Below are 19,363 nucleotides of genomic sequence, written 5' to 3'. Positions count from 1 at the left end.
TCATCCATTGATTCTCAAAGTTGAGCTTTCAGTCTTCGAGCAGGAACTTAAGAAAAGACTTCCCAACGGCGAGGCCATCGTTCTCTTTTGCGACCGAGTCCATACCTTCTTCATAAATGCCTGGCGGGAACGCACCCATATATTTCCGGGTATGGAGTAGTTCTATCACGATCTCTTCGGTAAATTCAGGATGACCTTGGACTGTGATGAACTTGCGCGGAGAGTACATTCCTTGCACTTCACATCGAGGTGAGGATCCAAGTGGGATAACGTCCGGTGGATAGTGATGCACTATATCGCGGTGCATTTGCTGGAGGCGCTGCACATTTCGGCAAATATATTAGAACCCCACCTCTCTTTCACAACTAGTCCAACAGGACATCGGAGACATACCAATTTCTCTAGGCCAAGTAGTTTCTTTCCTTGCTCTGTGAGGTCGACATCATGGACAGCCACCTCCCATCCGGCGTCATTAGGGCCGACCTTGGCACCTAGAGCCCGTCCAAGGATCTGGTGTCCGAAGCACACGCCGATCAAGCGGACACGGTCTTGAGCAGCTATTTTCTTTGTAAATTCGACAAGTTTGAGGATCCAGGGCGTATCATCATATGAATTATATCCTGTAATAACGAACAAAGGGTAAGTGATACACGGATATATATATGTATATGTACCGGGGCGATGGGGAATGGACATACTTGCGCCGGTGATCAGTACCGCATCGATATCCTCTAATTTCGGGTATGTATCACTCTTGTTCACAATATCCCATTTCGAGATCTGCAGATCAGAATCGGGGTTGATTTTGTAGGGTACGTCCAGAGCTGTCGCCGAGGCACGTAACAAGGCTTCAAATACACCACCGTAGCCACCATATTTGGCCTTGGTGTTGGTCAAGGGCTCGTCGCATTCGAGCACGGCAATCCGAAGTGGTACTCTCATGGCTGCTTCGCAAGGACGTTGCAGTTGGATATGGCGTCTGCAACAGTATGTAGGTCTCGGTCAAGGGGGCAGTCGATGGCAACGAGGATGTGTAGCAGAGAGAGGGGCGCTCTTGAACGTGCTTTTCATGATAGAAGCGTAGACAAGGTATGGAGTCAGAGCGATTCTGCCGAGTCACAGTGTCGGGCGTTGGGAAGAAAGGTTCATCTCCACCACATCCCTTGTTTCCTATTGCCTGGCGACGTGCGGCGGTGGGCGGCAGAGCAACCGGCCGATTGGCCCGGGATGCTTGATTGGCCGAGACCGCCCGCTATGCCATTTTGAGCCATCGGGACCGGCAGCTCACCGCCCTGGCGACCGGCAAACGGGGCGGCAGAATGACTAATGCCGATCCACATGACCCCGGATTTTGCTCGCAATCACCGCCCTTATCGCGCCAAGCCCAACTTAAATCGCACGCTGGTTGAACGCGGCTCGCCGCGACTAGTCGTCATGGACGGGTTCAGGACTCAATTCATGACAATTGGGTGAATCGGGGAGCCGCCAATCATTTTTCGCTGTGTACGGCAAGCGCGGGCTTCACTGTCCTATTTTCGATGCAGGTATGGTTTCCAGGTATTCGTACCATTACAATATCACAGATTGCCGCCCCGGCCATTCCACAAATGTACGCTGAGGCTGACTTCGATAGTTAATTCCTCAGGTGATACGGAGTATATCCTGCCACATGGTGACGGGAATTGACCTTAATTTCGCTACTCCTGGGTATATGAACTGGCACAAGAGTGGCCTATAGAGAAGCGTTCTGGAAGGCGGGTGATCGCATTGTGGACGGAGTACTCCGTACAGAGTAGGGTGGGACATTATCACGTTTGATTGCTGCAGCCGGCCGTCATGTCTTCGCCTCGGAGAGTCACTGAGTCGACGCCGTTACTTCACAATGGCACTGCCAGTGTTCCGGATATCCCTGACGATATCGACGAGGAGTCCTTGGACCGGGACCTCGCCAACGTTCAGTCAGTTCCCCACGGCGGTGAAACTGAGCCTGGATTCCCTCCCGTACCTCCTAGAGATGGAGCTTCTGAGGCTGCCAAACAAACAACGCCCAAGGGATCGCACCATTTCATCAATGTCAGCCCTGCCCAATTCTGGGTTATCTTCACCGGTATTCTATTTTCGTATATAATCGCATTCTTCGATTCCACTCTGATGGGCTCCATACACCCTGTGGTTACGTCATATTTTAATTCCTCGAATTCGGCCTCATGGTTATCGACGGGGTTCCTCTTAACATGCACAGCTTTCCAGCCCCTCTTCGGCCGGGTCTCCGATACTTTCGGTCGACGACCGGTTTATCTATTCGCGATCTTCGTGTTCTTCATCACAACGGCTTGGTGCGCGCTAGCTCAAAGTATCGGAAGCTTTATAGCCGCAAGAGTTTGCTGTGGTCTGGGAGCCGGGGCTGTTGCCTCCCTTGGGATGATAATGAGCTCTGATCTGATCTACGTTGAATATAGAGGAATATATCAGTCGTATATCAATCTTGCGTATGGAACGGGCTCATCCCTTGGCCTGGCTTTCGGTGGACTCTTGGCAGACAAACTTGGCTGGAGAGCGGCGTTTGGCATCCAACTGCCCTTCATTTTTATCTATCTAGTAGCGGCGTACTTCACTACCCCCCAATCCCTCGGACCACAATTAGCATATCAAGAAGGCTTTTCTTTAATGCAGGCCATCAAGTCAATCGATCTAAAGGGGTCGTTTCTGTTGGTTACCGGTGTGACTGCTTTGATGCTTGGCATCAACCTGGGAGGAAATGTCTTATCTTGGGATCATCCACTGGTTATATGCTCTTTGGCAGCATTTGGTGCGATTGTTGCTCTTTTTATCAAGGTTGAGCGCGAGGCAAAGCGGCCCGTGATGCCGTTGCCTTTGCTCTCCAGTTTCCCGCGTGCGAACTTGATCCTCGGCAACTTTTGCGCAAATATCACGATTAACACGGTCCTATTTAACGCTCCTCTGTACTTCCAGGCGGTAAAATTGGAGTCGCCCACTAACGCAGGTTTTCGCCTCGTCGGAGCGTCACTCATGCTCATGATAAGCAGCGTATTTACTGGACTCCTCATGACAAAGACTCGCCGACTAAAACCTCCTCTTATTCTTGGAAGCATATGTCTAATCTACGGCACGTGCTCTATGAGCATGCTACGTAGAGATGCGCCAGGCTGGATAGGGATGCTATCGGTTAGTCCAGCGTCCTTTGGACAGGGCTTTGCATTCCCCGCGACAATGTTATCCGTACTGGCTGTCAGCGAGCAGGGGGAACAGGCAGTGGTTACAACGACGCTTGGTTTGTTCCGCAACCTAGGGTCAGTTATGGGGGTGGCTATAAGCAGTTGGGTCCTTCAGAACTCGCTTCGTGTGTACCTCAACCTCTCAGTTACGGGGGACGATAAGGCAGAGATTATTCAACGAGTCCGAAGATCTGTTGCCGCTATATCTGAGCTGGATCCAATCCATCAGTATCAAGGCAAGTAGCCAAAAACTTTGAATACGTGAGAGGAAGTGCTAATAACACATTCTCTACTATAGTTATTGAGGCGTACGAACGTGCTTTGCGTATCACTTTCCTCTCAAGCATCGTTTCTTCAGCATTGGTCTTTCTTTTAGTTGCGCCCGTCAGGCTGCCTCGTTTACGCCGAAGGTAGCAGCCGGGTTCTCATCGACTCCTTTTCACTTCCGGGTATTCTTTGTTGAGACAGACGGTTTCTATGTACAATTTGGGAGGGGCATACACGACCGGAGGGTATATTCTTCACATTAGGTGCAGGCTTTCATGCATAACCTTCCTCTGGATAGATTATTGATTCATATTTTCGGGCTTCGATTGTTGTCAGTGGACCCGCCAAAAGAGGAGGCATCCGTCTCAAAATGTCCGGATGAAACACAAAATTAATGTAGACTAAACTTATTCAGGGACAGCCGTATCAAAATAATAGCAATAGTGTCTTCATCGGGCTTGATCGATGCTCTTTCAAAACAAGTCAATCGTATTGCCAATTCATGTTCCTTGACCCCCAGGGTTTCCTCGAGCACCCCGGCTGTCAGCCGGCCAAACAGACAGACCTGAATGTTCCACCCCAAGCACCTTGGAGGGTACAGACTCCCTACCCCATAACCAGCCCCTCCATTGAAAGCCCTAACGGTTCCGGGGACCTCTGTTAATCTGTGATATTTAATTCCGATCAGCATCCGTTGAGTCTTGCTCAGAACCAGAGCCACCCCTTTTCGGCATCCCGTTCACGATCGTCTGTCTTGGTGCCACGAACCAATCCATCGGGACGAACACCTCGCCAGATCGAGACGTGATTGACATCGAAAGCTTTTCCTCCAACCCTCCGTGGTAAGCAAGATATATATTCACGCCTTTAGTCCCCGTCATTATCCCATCGGTTGAGCCTGCGCTCCTTGTGTCAGCCCTTCCCTGTTCCTGGTGCTCCACGGCTCCTTGTTTAGCGCGCATCTTCTAAATGGAATATCTTTGTGCAGCTCACCGTCATTCCGAGAACCACCTGCCTTCGACGCGCGCGATCGAATTTCAACAACGCCGAGATTCATTTGCAAACCGTCCCGTATAGATCCCTACAGACTGCGGACAGTCCCCGGCGCGATATTTAACAGATCCCTGCAAGCGAACAACAACAATCCTACATAGACCCTCACTCGCCGAATCTGCCCTTTCTTGCTCTCACTTGGCATATCCCATGGTACCCAAAAGCGCGCTACGTGTTACGTCACGGGGTAAAAGCATCGGGCAGTGAATACTGCGATAGATGTGGAGGTGAAAGGGGAACTCTTTTCATGACATCGGGCGCAAAGTTGCGCTTCGAGGGAATAGTTTCGCCTGCTGCCTCGAATCCTGGGCTATAATTTTATGGACAACAGTATATTACGCGATATCAATGTCATCAACCGTTGGCGGACACCTGCTCCCGCAGAATGACTTCGATATTCCTTTAAATCTCGCCGCTTCACCTTCTGTATCAGCGATACCTGACTATTCTGGAAATGGAGGAGCATATCAGATAGCAGCGAAGCTGGATTCGAATCCATCACAGAACGCTACTGTGAAGCAACAAAGTGCCGTTGGCAGCACTGTTGCTGGAGCCGCCGCCGCGGGGCGGGGCGCTGGGCCAGCAACACGGCCGGATGCACCCAAATCTAAGCGTGTCAGGACCGGTTGTCTAACATGCAGAGAGCGGCATCTCAAATGCGATGAAACTCTTCCTCGTTGCCAGAACTGCCAGAAGTCGGATAGACTGTGCAAGCGTGGAGTTCGTCTAAATTTCATCGACACTCAGGTTGCCGCACCCCCATATGCCGTGCCCTCCAGCCATGATTGGCAGGTAAACTTCCATGATGAATCTCGCGAGATAGCATCGGAGTACCTAGGCGGCTACGAGAGGTATCCTTCATTAAAAAAGGAGACCCCGAGTCGGCGAGCTGGCCCCGTGTATGCCTATCGTGAGACACAAGCAATGGCAACGCCACACCCAGGACCGACAAGTGCGTCATTACTGACTCCATTTGCGGAGCATCCGCAGCCAGACATTACAGCGGAGCCAATATTCCATGGCACGCCTCAAGCACCGGCCCCAGATTCTGCATATACGGAACACGCGATGGCTCGTTCTCCTTTTGATGCCCCAAAACATCCCTTGGCTCCAGCGAATGAACTTCGACCCTACTTGAATACCGCAGAGGAGGTATTACTTATGCAGGTGTACGTGGAGGAAGTAGGACTTTGGATGGATTCCATGGATCCTGGAAAACACGTATGTGAGCTCTCTTCGTGAACAAGGGTTTTGTCATTCGACTGACTAGAATAGTTTACCCAAATTCTTCCTTTCCACGCACTTGGGGAACCAATGCTCTTAAATGCTCTCCTGGCTTGCGGTGCACGACATTTATTTCTAGTCAATCCTTCATTCGGTGAAGAGAAGGCGCTATATTATTACAACATTTCGACTAGAGATCTCTTAACCTGTTTACAAGATCCGAATCGTGATACGGTGCTGTGTGCAACCACAGCAGTGGTCCTTAATGTTTATGAAGTTATGTGTGAAAAGGCCATGCAGAGAATGAATCATATCGCTGGTGCTCGTGCGTTGATCAAGGAATGCCGCTGGAATGCCAAAACAACTGGTATTGGCGGCGCATGTTTCTGGTTGAATGTTGGCATGGAACTGCTGAGTTGCCTCCACTTCAACTGGAAAATGGCCTGGGATCCGGATACATGGGATATCGATATGAACATGAGCCTGAATCAAGGGAGCATCGCGGGCGATGAGGAGTTTTGGACCCATCGAATGTTATATATATGTGCGAAAATCGCAAATTATCGAGCCACCATGGCGTACCAAGGGCTTGATCGAAGTTCCCATGATCCCAGGTTAAACCAGCGTTGTGAGGAGTGGAACGCGCTGCGAGCTTGGTGTGATGAGTGGGCAAGATGTGCCCCGAGATCTATGATGCCGCTGGGTTATTTACATCCATGGGAAACAAACTCGAAGTCATCATTCCCCGAAGTTTGGTGGGTACTTGATCGATACTTGTCGAGTCTTTCTTCTGAAAGCATTATGTGCTGATAATAGTTTAGGCTCATCAAACGCTCCGCTGTTGTTGGCCGCCTATTCTACCATACTGCTTGTTGCCTCTTGGCAAAAGTGCATCCTACGGAGTCAGAATATTCAGATGAGATGCTGTCCATGCAGCATAGTCATGCGCATGATATTTGTGGCATTGTAGCACATGTGAAAGACAGGTGAGCTGATATTTACTGTCTATCCATAGCTGTGGATTCTGACTACTGTTTAGGGGTGTTGCCAGCGTCTCAATTCGATGCCTAGCTATTGCAGCGGAATGTGTTGTTGGAAGAGAGGCTCAAGAGGAAGTGATTGCCATTTTGGATAAAATCATCAAGGAGACAGGATGGCAAGTTGGCTTTCTACAGCATGAACTTATCGAGAAATGGGGTTGGAATAGCGCCACCTCACATATGTCGCCGCATCAAAGTCAGCATCCGCAGATGGCAGCAGCTGGGCCTTCTACAGACCTCGGGTCCTCTTTGCTGAATTCCGCATTGCCAAGCGCGCCTCCATCAAGACCCAGGATGCCACAGGGCATCGTCAACCCACTTATGGCAACCGCAGACTTTTCGTTCGACAACCACCCGTATCAAAATCATTACGTTGCTCCGCATAATAATCATTTGAACAACTACCACTATGGTTCCTACTGAGAGTGATTCGGGGAAAGTAAGGTACCCCCCAAAGGCTTCATTCACAGCGCGAAGGCTCGATTGAGGACGAATCTTCTGTTGTGCCTCCTTGTCATGCATTTTGAGCGGCCTGATAAACGGATCTTAATGTATATACAGTCTTGCTAATAGCCCGCTCATCCTTGTTGCTGCGCATACGCGTTCAGGATCATTTTTCCGCTTGCAGATACGCTTGGCTCTTTTCCATGATATTGCCTGTGTATATACCACAACTGCAGTTTGATCGAAGCCTACTCATATTTTAGGTTTCTTTGGTCTAGCTCGCATATTTTGGTCAATATGCATGCTAGAATTATTTTGTGTCGTACTGTTTATTGTTTCCGGGGAGCATTCTAATATAATAACATACGTAAAGTGGTGACATGCATGGACATCAACCTGCCTTGAGTGATCAACTGATTGAATGCTACATTAAAATAAGCATTCCATACGGAGTACTCCGTACTTCGTTGCATATCCGGGAGCGCGGAGAACAATTGCAGATAGTTAGTTAACTAGTTAGTTACTTCAAAAATGGCTCTTAAGTAAGCAGCCAAGCAACCGCAACTCGTTCACTCTGGTATTGTATTCCATAGCCCGTAGTTGCTCCACAGCGAGGTCTTTGTTTTCCTCGTTCACATCGACGGCCCTGCCGTTGTCTCTTCAAGATGGCTTCTTCAGATTTACAGTCTACGATGCATCCTCCGGCGACCCCGGTGTATGTTCTTCGTGGCCATGCAGCCCCCGTTCATGCCCTGCACTTCTACAACCAAAATACAAGGCTTGTTTCTGGCGACGCGGACGGATGGGCTATCGTCTGGAATATGACTACCAAGCGACCCGTTGCAACCTGGAAGGCCCATGAGGGGTCCATTTTAAATGTCAAAGGGGTCAAATTTGCCGCCGATGGCGGTCATTTATGTGATGCGAATGAGCAAGCTGCTAGTGACTCGTCGGAGATGAGGGTGTTTACGTATGGTTCTCCAGCCAAGTTTTACATCTGGTTATTATTAATGAATTCTGAATAGCCATGGGAGAGACAATGCTCTCCGTGTATGGAGGTTAAACACAAAAGAGGAAGAGCTTCTCGATAAAAGATTGCCTATCGAAGAAAATTCTACCCCTAAAAATATGAAGGAGCCTTGGTTGATCTATTCGATCACGGTGAACGCATTGAATTTCTGTGGCTTTTCTATTTGCTTCAAGCCTTCTTTGAGCTATGAGCCAAATCTCGAGGGTTCCTGTTTGGAGCAAGTCAGCTCTGTGGACGCTTTGCCTGGGAGCTGCATGCCCAAGGTGTCCTCTGAAATGTTCATTGCTGTACCCAACGCCATGAATACCGGCGGAATTGATATCTTTCATCTACCTTCACAGAAGCGGATATGCATAATATACGCAGACAAGTCGGTTAACACGGGTATGGTGATGGCGCTGGAGATATTCTTTTCCTCGGCTGGTGACTTATACGTGGTATCCGGGTACGAAGATGGCCAAGCTATGGTTCATATGCAACGAGGGCCTATTGTCATAGAAGACATGGATGATGCGTCAACATGGAATTGGGAAAGAATATATCTGCACCGTGCACATCAACAACCCATTCTCTCGCTAGACGTCTCTCCGATGCATAAAAGCCATTTCTTCACGTCTTCAGCGGATGCGATGATTGTGAGGCACCCGCTTCCTCTGAGAAGCGATGATGTGAAATCTGGGGACCAGGTGCCATTAAGAATCGTGAATACCAAACACGCAGGCCAACAGGGACTGAAAATACGGTCTGATGAAAAAATACTCGTTACTAGTGGATGGGATGGTCGTGCGCGAGTTTACTCGTGCAAAAGTATAAAGGAATTAGCCGTGTTGAAATGGCATCGAGAAGGTTGCTACGCCATTGCGCTTGCTGAAATTGAAGCCGACGAGCCGACCACTCACCTACCAACGGAACCAGCCGAAGAAAAGCCGGAGAGCTCTACTTTAATCCAAAGAAACCAGCCGCGGTCCCTTATAGCTATCAATCAACAACGCAGTCGAAAAGCACAGCTTACACATTGGATTGCCGTGGGCTCAAAAGACGGAAAAATATCATTATGGGATATCTATTGAGCAGACCCTACAAAGCAACTCCATCCAACAATATCACTTTTCAGAAGTCGGATCAAGCAATATTAAACTCGCTCGCTCCGGCCATGTGTTCCTTTAGTTTCTGCTGCATCTTTTTCCTCGCTTCAGCAGCATCCGTAGTTGAGGAGCTGTCCTCCCTTGCTGACATCTTTCTCTTCTCGCCCGAAGCAAGTTTACGATCCGCCTTGAAGGACTTTTTCGTGTCCTCATTACCTGGCCGTAAGCCCGGAACATTGATTTTGGCTGGCCTGTCGCGTAGCGCAAAACTCTTCGCTAAGTGACCCAAGTGTAAGTCTTTGATATTGAACATGTGCCGTTCAGCAGCGATATGCGTCGCATACGCCCGGATATGAGACTGATAAGCGCGTCTGGCCATTTCCAAAATGGTTGAATCCTCGAGAGCCCAGCGCTCAATATCAAGCTGCCAGTCGGTAGCTTTATCTTCCCAACCTTTGCTAATGGCTTCACTGTTCCCACCAAAGCCTCGTTTAAGGATTTCGTTCACTTCGTTTCTCGTCACAGAATTGCTACTACCTTCGCGATAGCTGCCTTTCAATATGTCAACGTACCCTTCCTCATTGCCAGGGAGGAGGAAAATCAGTGCTCGACCATCGCGGCCTAATCGTGCCGTACGACCGATACGGTGAAGATGATCATCCGAGCAAAATGCCGGATCATACTCGATAACGAAATCAACATTCGGTAAGTCGAGACCACGGGCTGCGACATCTGTACAGATGAGAACGGATGCGTCTTTTTGCTTTGCGAAAGCTGAAAGGGTTGCTGTTCGAACGTGTTGTGGAAGCGAGCCGTGGAGTTTATGTAGTATAACATTATTCGAAGGATTAGAGAATGCAGACGCCGTAGCAATGCTACCATGAACATTTGAAGAACTGGGCGCATTTTCATCATCAGCATCGGGTAATTCTTCACTACTTTCACGTCGAGTGAAAACCTCGAAATGAAAATCCACAGAGTCTGCGCAAGAAACGAAAATAATCGCTTTCATGACTGATCCTTTGCGTGCAAATGTCCGCTTCAACAGGGCCGTAAGTGTCACTAATCGAAGCTTCGCCGCCACAACTGCGTACGACTGCTTCAGTTGTGCAGGCGCAGAGAATTCGGGCTGCTTTGAGCCGTCTTTCTGCTCATCATCTTCATCAGCAGGATCTGCCTTTATATGGATTGCCTCTTTCAAACTAATCTCTCCCAAACGTTGCACATTCATCTTCAGCGTGGCCGAGCATAAAATCGTCGTCCTCTTGGCCGGGAGGTCTGGAATCTTGGACGGTCTCCGCCTTTCATCCAGCTTCTTAATAATTCCCTGGATCTCTTCTTCAAACCCCAAATCCATGAGCCTATCGCCTTCATCAAGCACAAGCCATCGCACATTGCTAACATCAAGAACCTTTGTATTCTCCAGATGATCCGCCAATCGGCCGGGCGTAGCAACCAGAATATTCAATCCCTTCCGTAACCGTGCTTTTTCAGATTTCTTCTTTTCTCCTCCAATAACAGTTCCCGCCACGATCCAGTGTGCACACCGAAGTAATCCATCCAAGACTACGGAGATCTGCTTGCACAGTTCTCTCGTTGGAGCCAGCACTATGGCGAATAGCCCCGAATCTCTGTGGACAGTATTTCCCTCGCTATCCTTCTTTCCCTTGTTATGGCTCGATATCCTCATCAGCCGTTCAACGATCGGCAAAAGGTACGCTAACGTCTTTCCAGAACCAGTCTGCGCTTGTACGAACGCATCGCATTCTTCCTTGAGTAGCTGCGTTATCGAACTTTTCTGGATAGCCGTCGGGGTTTTTAAATTAAGTTTTGTTAGCAGATGTGTCGCTAAACTTGGGGATAGCCCAAGGGACGTAAACGTGTCGATTCCATCGACGAGAGGCGCATTCGAAGGCTTCGCTGGCTCAGTGGTATCTTCATCGTGCGTCGCGCCATCCGTGCTCGCGACCGTCTTCGCGGTAGGATTATACGTAAACAGCGAAGAAATAACTTGTCTATCGCCATATGACTTGCGATCAGTCTGTTCGTCGTTTCCCACCCCACCGCCTCCAGCACTCGACTTGGTCGTGGGTTTGAAATCTCCACCATCGATCCTCTGTCTCTTCGCCGGTCGCTGGCCCGTAGGAACATTGATTTTATTAGGATTCTGCGGATTATTGCTGTTGACAGCTCCTGTCTCTGCGCTGTGTCGAGATTTATTCTGTCGCTTGACGGCGATTTTTTTCGCGACCAGACGATCCTTCCATGTCCCGCCTTTGAAGCGCTGCTGGGGCTTGATGACGCTGTCGTCTAGGCTGAAGTTGAGAAGCATGCCATCTTCGGCCATGGTGATAACCAAGGTCGTCTGTGCCCTCTTTGAACTGCTTCACCACCACTAATATCGAGATATCCGTCGCCTGGTCGTTGATAAAATTGATACTGAGATATTCGGAAGAAAATATAACTTGAGCTTTGAGAATAGCTGATTGGCCAATTTTTGTCGGAATACGATTGGTTTACATATATTTAAGCTTGTTTCAATGGACGCGATCCATTGGCTGCTTAAATGGAGCGCCAAGCCAGTGACATGTTACTGCATATGTACTCCTACTCCGTACTGTATATAGGATCTTGCTTGTCATAATCAACGTGTATGTACAGTGTCTTCCGTTGTAAAGTATATAATTCAATCGTAAATGTCCTTTATATGTGGCGAGGGTATATTGGAGTTGATCTCAACAGAGAATTAGAATCCAAAAGATTCACCAAACCACTGAACAAGTCAAGGCTTCGGCGGAAGAATTATGTTATCAATTAGCCTCACTGGAACAGTGCCTTCACCCAGTCCGCAGTCCTCCCCGGGTTGCGGATCTTCGAGAGGGTACATTTTAATTGCGCCACTCAACACCGCTCCCTTCGAGCTATCGACCGCATCCAGCTCTTCGAGCGATTCGGGGTGCGCAAGGGAAATGTAGTCCACTTCAAATCTTGCTCGTTGAAACGGTTGAAGGTTTTCCTGTTCCTTGGAAATAGCATCTGAAATCCTGCGCGCAGCTCTGAGAATATCTTCCCTAGAGTGTTTACCGGAAGAATACGCTCTCTCAGCCTGTCGCAAGGCGGCCGAAAGGACGAGGCCAACCTTTCGTCGTCGGGAGCCCAGGTAGACATTCCGGGAGCTAAGGGCAAGCCCATCGGGTTCACGAACAGTGGGCCCAATCTTCACTTCCGTGTTCACGTAGAGGTCTTTAACCATGCGCCTGATCACCACCGTTTGCTGCACATCTTTCTGGCCAAAGTAAACGCGTTCCGGCGTGACTATGTTGAACAGTTTCATACAAACGGTTGCGACTCCACGGAAGAACACGGGACGGGATGCTCCTTCGAGCAAACTGGCCAGAGGCGTAATGGTAACAAACGATCCGTTTCCGTTTATTTCAGACGTTGGCGGAAGGGTTGGGTACATGACTTTCGTCGTTGGCGCGAAAACGGCACTAATACGTCCCGGAGGAGCTGCAGATTGGTCTTTGGCTCCAGCGAGGGAAAGTTCGCGGTCCAACTCCTGGAGCCTTTGGATATCCTCTGCCCACGTCCGCGGATAGCTTTCCAGGTCTTCATTGACTCCAAACTGTGTGGGGTTGACATAAATACTAACGACGACATCTGTATTCTCTCTAGCCGCTTGTCGGATTAGGGAAAGGTGCCCTTCGTGCAGGGCGCCCATCGTAGGAACCAATCCGACTGTTTTCTTCGAAAGGAGGAGGTTTCTCCGGTATTCGCGGAGGGGTAGGACATCCCGGAAGATTTCGAAACCTGGAGAACCAGCATTTGTCCCGCTGGAGAGCCTATAAGGGAGGGCTTGATGCAGCAAGTTAGCGCTATATCACTGAGACAGTCGATCAAGACCTTACATGAGAACGATCTCACCCAACGGGACATGGCTTTGAAATATCCAACAAACAGACGCGAACTGTAGACCCTGTGGAAACAATTGCGAATTTCCCAATCATTGGAAATAAGAGCGGGTATATTATACAGCACAGGGGATAATACGCAGATATAAACAAGAGGTCTGAGTCTACATCTTGAGTCAATTGGAAGTGCTTTTTTTCAACAAGCGAGGCTGATTGTGATGGTGTCTGCTGCGTTGCCGTCATCCTTGGGCGGAACTCCCGAGCAGGCACCATCCCGTACTAGGACTAGCGTGTTATTCAGTGAACTAAGCATAGATCACAACCCAACGATGTCACCTTCGAAGATTTCATGCGATGGAATACAAACCTGATGCTTTGTACGCTGTAGATGAAGTGATGGCGCGAATATGGGGTTTGCTTCCAGCTTCGACAGCAGACATGGGCTGTCCGGACCCAGGGATGGCCGATTCAGCTGGCTTCATGATACGGAGCAATGCGAGGGAAATACCCCATACCAAGCTTTTAGTTACCCCTCCATCCAACTCCAGAGGTAGGCCAAACCAGTAGGAAGTTGTCGCCGCATGCCTGTATTCCGTGTTTTAATCCTCGAAACTAGTAGAGATACGGAGAACCCTCCATGCACATCCAATGTAGCCCTGAAAGGGGCCTCTCTAGCCAAATCGGCCGGCTGTCGGAATTGCGCTGAGTGGACCCGCGACCGGGGAGTACTGCCGAGGTTGGAAACCTTATCGGAGATGGAGGATCTTAATTCCTGCGCTTGTTGGGACAAACGGTGATCTGGTGAATTGGTCACTCCGTTTCGTGTTGGCATATTCTTCTTGGGTTGGATGCAAAGCTGTGAGAGATTTGTCGTCGGGGAACCGGGATTATGGACTGTCACAGCGAGCCCTTCACACAGACGCTGATTCCCCTATTGCTTTGCCAATAACCGCAACCCACACCCTACATTTACGCATATAGTTAACGCTCTCCTTAAATCGCAATGCCTTCCACAAAGCCAGCGGAGAACCCAACCAGCTTCGCGCCCGATCTCGAGATCGTCGGAGATAAAGTCCGAATCCAGCCTACCGGCTTCACTGCCGGCGCCAAGGTCGAAGATGGCGGTATCACAGAACGGCGTCTAGTACAGCAAATGGGCCGCTTTCGACAGAACCCATTCGAGTTTCTACGAGAGATCAGCTTGTTTGTGTCTGGTACAGGATGGCGCGCATATGATGATTTTGTTGGCCAGCCAATTTTCTATTCTGGCTTTACGGAGAAGGTAAAATCTGAAGTTCTGCACCACCCGTTGCTTCAGGGAAAAATTGCCGAGCTGGCTGAGCTGAGGACAAAAGTGGAAGAGAAAGATGGGCTGCTGAACGGGCCATCCAATAACAACGGCGACAAAAGCCTACGTCGGAAAAATGAGATTATAGCCAATTTGCGCGAGGTGGTGGATACTATGATTGATAATATGATTTGCAAGATGGAGAGTAAGACCTTCATCCGAGGCGCTTACTATCTCTGTACCCAGCTCCTCACAAGAGCTTATCACCAAGGTAAGACCTTCATGGATTTTTCTCGGTTCAGCTACTTTTGCGTTTATACTTGATACTTAGCTATAGATTTGCAGGAATCCATGTTTCTAGCGAAGAAGTCCTCCGTCTAAGAGCAGTGGCCAAAGAAGCAGCAGAGAAAAAGAAATCTATCATCTTCCTTCCTTGCCATAAATCTCATGTCGACTATGTCTCGCTCCAGATTATTTGCTACCGCCTTGGAATTGCGCTCCCCGTTGTTGTGGCAGGAGACAACCTCAACATTCCTCTTCTAGGACCATTTCTGCAGCACGCCGGTATGTTGGAGGATAGAACCTCTGTGAATAATACAATTGCATAACTGCTAACCGCCAATAGGTGCAATGTGGATTCGACGCAGTTTTGGAAACGATCCCTTATATCATACTCTGGTTCAAGCTTATGTCGATACCCTTCTCAGCAATGGCTACAATTTTGAATGCTTTGTAGAAGGTGGCCGGTCAAGAACAGGAAAGCTCTTGCCACCAAAATACGGTATTTTGAGCTTTTTATTGGACAGTGTCTCTTCAGGTCGAGTAGACGACGCCATAATATGCCCGGTCAGCACGCAGTACGACAAAGTCATAGAAACAGAGTGAGAAGCCTGTCAGGGATGGGTTAGTTTTGCGGACACATGGAGTACTGACATTTAATCAGGTCCTATATCAGCGAGCTTCTTGGCCAGCCAAAGCAAAAAGAAAACTTGAAGGACTTCTTGTCCTCGTCATCGGTATTGTCCCTGAAGTTGGGGCGCGTTGACGTCCGTTTCCACGAGCCTTGGAGCTTAAAACAATTCATAACGGAACAATTGACGAGGCTCAACAAGAACCCCAGCAGTATCAGTCTTGTTGATCCTGCCGAAAGAGGGCGCATTCTCAGAACGCTTGGATATCGAGTTCTTTCACAAATCAATGATGTTTCAGTAATCATGCCTACAGCCTTAGTTGGTACCGTCCTTTTAACTCTCCGAGGCCGTGGGGTTGGAAAAGCTGAGCTAGTTCGCCGTGTTGACTGGCTTTGTGAGCGTGTGAGAGCCAAAGGCGGACGAGTCGCGCATTTTTATCGAGCTGCAACCGAACATGTGGTGGATCGTGCTCTTGAGGACCTAGGTCCAAAACTAGTTGGTGAAGTAGGCGGACTTGCGGAGCCCACCTTTTACGCTGTGGACAGGTTTCAGCTCTCGTTTTACCGCAACATGACGATACATCTCTTCATCACCGAAGCTTTGGTCTCTGCTGCGATGTATACGCGTGTGAAGCAAGGTGGCGGACCAGCAAACCAACGAATTTCATACGATGAATTGCTCTCTCAGGTTTCATTTTTATCACAGGTTTCTATCACCAGGCCCGTCCTTCGCTATATCTTGTGCTAATCCGTTTCTTAGATCTTTCGTGGTGAATTTATATTTCCTCCAGAAGGATTGACTACAAATCTTGAGAAGACTCTCCACGGCTTGGAACGTGATAACGTGATTAAAGTGACCCGTAATTCGACAAATGTTCCCACGGTGATTGAATTAAGCGACCAAGAACGGCAGTGCGGACGGGAGAACTATGACTTTTACTGCTTCCTCGTCTGGCCCTTTATCGAAGCCTGCTGGCTTGGAGCAGTCTCCCTTCTAGGACTCACGCCACCATTATCCAACCCACAGACCTTCTGGGTCGATCTAAAGAAAGCACAAGACAATGCTCAGCTGGTAAGTAATGCGTATACGCCACATCTCTTGCAGTGGTTTTGGGCATTATTGACCGCTTCGCGACATAGCTGGGCAAAACGCTTTATCACCAAGGAGATCTATCGTACTTCGAAGCCGTGAACAAAGAGACACTCAAGAACGCTTATCAGAGATTCGAAGAGGAGGGGATCATAATTGTCGCCAGAAGCAAGGAGTCCGGTACCGCTGCAACCCTGCGGATTGCCCCCAATTGGATGCCGGAAAGGGACCCTGAAACTGGGAAACTACTACCTCGCGGAAGGCTTTGGGATTTTACAGATTTGATCGCCCAGTCGCGGCGCGAAGGGTATGTCGAACTTTGATCCCCAACTTGCTAGACGCCAAATCTTACCTACCATTCCCCCTTTAGGAAAAACAGACGAGACGGGGCGACCGTCTCTTCCCGTGTCTTGACCATGAGCGATGCAGTAGGACAAGTATTATTCCGGAAAGCAGAGCTTCCAAGCTCAGGGACTCCAGAAGATGACGTGAAGTTATCCACAACCAAGATGAGACGGAAAGCAATCGAGACACCATCAAAACTGTGAGTGAGAAGAGTCATTTGCTCTTATGCTCTGATGTATTTACTATTTATACCCCCCAATTTTTTTCCAGCTATAGAGCCTGTGATCCTAGATGGCTTTTTGTAATATATCTATGCATTGGGCCATTTCCTACCGGCAAGAAATAAATCTATTTCTTTTTATACTATTAACTAAAAATATAGTTACTGTATTTTTTATTATTATTTCCTATCTCTTTAGAGACTCTGAGTAAGATACTATTTTAAATTTTAAGAATATTCTTAAACTTCTTGCTTTAGAATCTTAAAAAAGAGACATATCACCTTTGAAAATTTTGTTCTTCAACTACCTGATCCAGGCTTTCTCATGTGCATATATATGTTGCCATTCTTTAAAAAATGTCTTAGCAGCATCATTTGCGCTTAACCACCTGCTGAGATGCGAAGCACACAATGGGCCATGCGCCTTGCTTGAAGCGATCTTCTATCTTTGCCCTCTATTTCCTTTTCATTCAAAGGAGCCTTTCCATTCTTTCTTTAAACAACTTGTGCTCATCCTTTCCAGAGTAAACTAGAGCAAAGGCACACCTTCACTCCAAGCCTCAAGCAAAGTTCCTTAAATCACCTGCATTCCATCTTTTTACGCTTCCCTTACATCATTTGCCTTTGATGCTCACTCCCCCCTATGTTTTGCCCTTATCTCTACTTCAATTGTGCCCTTATGCTTCTGGCTCTAGCCTCGATACTTGTTCATCTGTCAATCCGCCAGGAAACCCCTTACACGCGCCTTTGCTCGCATCCTCCAAGGGTATCAGACTCAAGCCCGAGGCCCGCTTCGAATCTTCGTTGCCTCAACGACTGGAAACGTCCGAATTCGTATTCGATCTAAATGGGCACTCGAGGAGTGCCCATCTCTGCCAGCCCTCTGGCTGCACTTACATACATCAGGCCAACCCGAGGTAGCCCCGGAATTCTGGGTATTGCAGACTTCGGTTTGGAAGTCATACAAAATCCAGTCTGCGCATTTATTGGCGAAGATGGAGAGCCGGTTCTCCTCCAGCGATTTCCCATCGTCAAGTTCAAGAATCCTCTCAAGCTGGTTTACCCGCAAGACGGCCACTTGTTTGTGCACTGCACTCTCCACCTCCCGGACGGCACGGGTCCCCTCACTGACCATATGAGCGGAACGACAATCGTACCGTTCCAGCGGCTCAAAGGCCTAGATGACGTCCGCGATAGCTATTTCATCTTCTCAAACCTGTCCTTCAATGTTCCAGGAAGATACAAGCTCAAGTACACCCTTCTCGAGGTCGCTGAAGGGCGCGTTTCCCACTTTGCGGAAGAGGAATCGGCTGTTTTCCCGGTCTATGGCCAAAATACCGCACGTATTCTACCGCTTCCAACACCGCTTCAGCTTAAACTCGTTGAAGACGATGAGTATAGAACCTTCTTTCCCCATAACGACACCGAGGAGGCATATACATCACCACCTGGACTCTATAGGGCCAACTCCGTGGTGCTACTTGATGCCCCAATCGCCCATATCCTCAATGGCTGGAAGATCATCCCGCGCGTGGAACGATTCGATGTGCACGGTAACCGACAAGTGTGGGTAGCTTTAGAGCCAGGGACGGAACAGAATATTGAGGCCATGAGGAATCCTTGACGGGAATGGACCAGGTCGAGTTGAATGCTAACCGATTGTAGGAGGGCATAGGTTAGGAGCATCAAGGAATCTTTCTTGCGGATAGGATCCTCCTTAGAACTTGGAGATAGGCGTGCGATCTTAAATAGTTCTTTATCTTTCACTCTGATAGAGGCGTTGATACCACTAATTCAAGGTCGAATGATCCAATGCATACATTGTCACAGAGTAATAAGGTATAAAGGTCATCCATCCTTCGCGGAATCTCGCATCTGGCCCATGGCTCCAGGCCCAAGGAGCCGACTCAAGAATGGCAGTCTTGCCGGGCAGAAAAAGGAACCATATCCGCCGTGGAACTCGCTCCCTGCATCATGGCGTTATGGCAGCGGGGTATCTTCCGGCAATTGCAGCGAATTTTTGGCTGCACGCCACACGGCCTGCGGCCCTTCCCGCTGAGACAATGCGCAGGATCCTGCCTGGCCTCGACGCCCGCCTGCCCGCTGGCCCGCTGGCTGGCCGATCGTCTGTCGATGTCGCAGTTCGATGACGCTGGAGGGTTGCACCGTGTGACTAAGCGAATGTCTCAGATCGCTGCGGGCGTCGCGAATCAAATACGA

At 49.0% G+C, this 19,363-nt stretch overlaps 8 protein-coding genes across 10 annotated transcripts; 5 read left to right on the top strand and 3 right to left on the bottom strand.

The window, feature by feature from the left end:
• Positions 1 to 9: 9 nt before the first annotated feature.
• Positions 10 to 1,107, bottom strand: CIMG_00669 (GMP synthase). Its single transcript, XM_001246897.2, has 3 exons — positions 699 to 1,107; positions 394 to 620; positions 10 to 319 (listed from the first exon to the last, which is right to left on the bottom strand). The coding sequence occupies exons 1-3, from the start codon at positions 940 to 942 to the stop codon at positions 29 to 31; spliced, it is 762 nt and encodes a 253-aa protein (XP_001246898.2). The 5' UTR covers positions 943 to 1,107; the 3' UTR covers positions 10 to 28.
• Positions 1,108 to 1,459: 352 nt separating this feature from the next.
• CIMG_00670 (MFS multidrug transporter) lies at positions 1,460 to 3,957 on the top strand. Its single transcript, XM_001246898.2, has 3 exons — positions 1,460 to 1,544; positions 1,634 to 3,472; positions 3,535 to 3,957. The coding sequence occupies exons 2-3, from the start codon at positions 1,837 to 1,839 to the stop codon at positions 3,648 to 3,650; spliced, it is 1,752 nt and encodes a 583-aa protein (XP_001246899.2). The 5' UTR covers positions 1,460 to 1,544; positions 1,634 to 1,836; the 3' UTR covers positions 3,651 to 3,957.
• A 110-nt stretch (positions 3,958 to 4,067) lies between these two features.
• CIMG_00672 (C6 zinc finger domain-containing protein) lies at positions 4,068 to 7,589 on the top strand. Its single transcript, XM_001246900.2, has 5 exons — positions 4,068 to 4,345; positions 4,492 to 5,777; positions 5,832 to 6,535; positions 6,602 to 6,766; positions 6,820 to 7,589. Exons 2-5 carry the CDS (start codon positions 4,905 to 4,907, stop codon positions 7,241 to 7,243), a joined length of 2,166 nt encoding a protein of 721 aa, XP_001246901.2. The 5' UTR covers positions 4,068 to 4,345; positions 4,492 to 4,904; the 3' UTR covers positions 7,244 to 7,589.
• A 340-nt stretch (positions 7,590 to 7,929) lies between these two features.
• On the top strand, positions 7,930 to 9,364 carry CIMG_00673 (WD repeat protein; the record flags this gene model as incomplete). The annotated part of the gene is made up of 2 exons (XM_001246901.2): positions 7,930 to 8,234; positions 8,290 to 9,364. 2 exons carry the CDS (start codon positions 7,930 to 7,932, stop codon positions 9,362 to 9,364), a joined length of 1,380 nt encoding a protein of 459 aa, XP_001246902.2.
• A 52-nt stretch (positions 9,365 to 9,416) lies between these two features.
• Positions 9,417 to 11,787, bottom strand: CIMG_00674 (ATP-dependent RNA helicase DBP7; the record flags this gene model as incomplete). The annotated part of the gene is made up of 1 exon (XM_001246902.2): positions 9,417 to 11,787. Exon 1 carries the CDS (start codon positions 11,724 to 11,726, stop codon positions 9,417 to 9,419), a length of 2,310 nt encoding a protein of 769 aa, XP_001246903.1. The 5' UTR covers positions 11,727 to 11,787.
• A 180-nt stretch (positions 11,788 to 11,967) lies between these two features.
• CIMG_00675 (pantoate-beta-alanine ligase) lies at positions 11,968 to 13,480 on the bottom strand. The gene is made up of 2 exons (XM_001246903.2): positions 13,288 to 13,480; positions 11,968 to 13,234 (listed from the first exon to the last, which is right to left on the bottom strand). The coding sequence occupies exons 1-2, from the start codon at positions 13,313 to 13,315 to the stop codon at positions 12,162 to 12,164; spliced, it is 1,101 nt and encodes a 366-aa protein (XP_001246904.1). The 5' UTR covers positions 13,316 to 13,480; the 3' UTR covers positions 11,968 to 12,161.
• A 730-nt stretch (positions 13,481 to 14,210) lies between these two features.
• CIMG_00677 (acyltransferase) lies at positions 14,211 to 17,322 on the top strand. 3 transcript variants are annotated; one of them, XM_004445847.1, is made up of 8 exons: positions 14,302 to 14,572; positions 14,646 to 14,849; positions 14,924 to 15,142; positions 15,204 to 15,459; positions 15,522 to 16,194; positions 16,249 to 16,560; positions 16,629 to 16,885; positions 16,949 to 17,322. In XM_004445847.1, exons 2-8 carry the CDS (start codon positions 14,753 to 14,755, stop codon positions 17,124 to 17,126), a joined length of 1,992 nt encoding a protein of 663 aa, XP_004445904.1. In that variant the 5' UTR covers positions 14,302 to 14,572; positions 14,646 to 14,752; the 3' UTR covers positions 17,127 to 17,322. The 3 variants fall into 3 exon arrangements, with proteins under 3 accessions (XP_004445903.1, XP_004445905.1, XP_004445904.1); XM_004445846.1 differs by having other exon boundaries at positions 14,211 to 14,849; XM_004445848.1 differs by having other exon boundaries at positions 14,211 to 14,849; positions 16,249 to 16,885; positions 16,949 to 17,320.
• Positions 17,323 to 17,456: 134 nt separating this feature from the next.
• CIMG_00678 (uncharacterized protein) lies at positions 17,457 to 19,029 on the top strand. The gene has a single exon (XM_001246906.2). The coding sequence runs from the start codon at positions 17,991 to 17,993 to the stop codon at positions 18,765 to 18,767; it is 777 nt and encodes a 258-aa protein (XP_001246907.2). The 5' UTR covers positions 17,457 to 17,990; the 3' UTR covers positions 18,768 to 19,029.
• The last annotated feature ends 334 nt before the right edge of the window (positions 19,030 to 19,363 follow it).

Source organism: Coccidioides immitis (assembly GCF_000149335.2).
Source record: "Coccidioides immitis RS genomic scaffold supercont3.1, whole genome shotgun sequence".
Classification (NCBI taxonomy): Eukaryota; Fungi; Ascomycota; class Eurotiomycetes; order Onygenales; family Onygenaceae; genus Coccidioides; species Coccidioides immitis.
The sequence above is the reverse complement of the archived record's forward strand: the minus strand, read 5'-3'. Positions and strand labels throughout refer to the sequence as shown.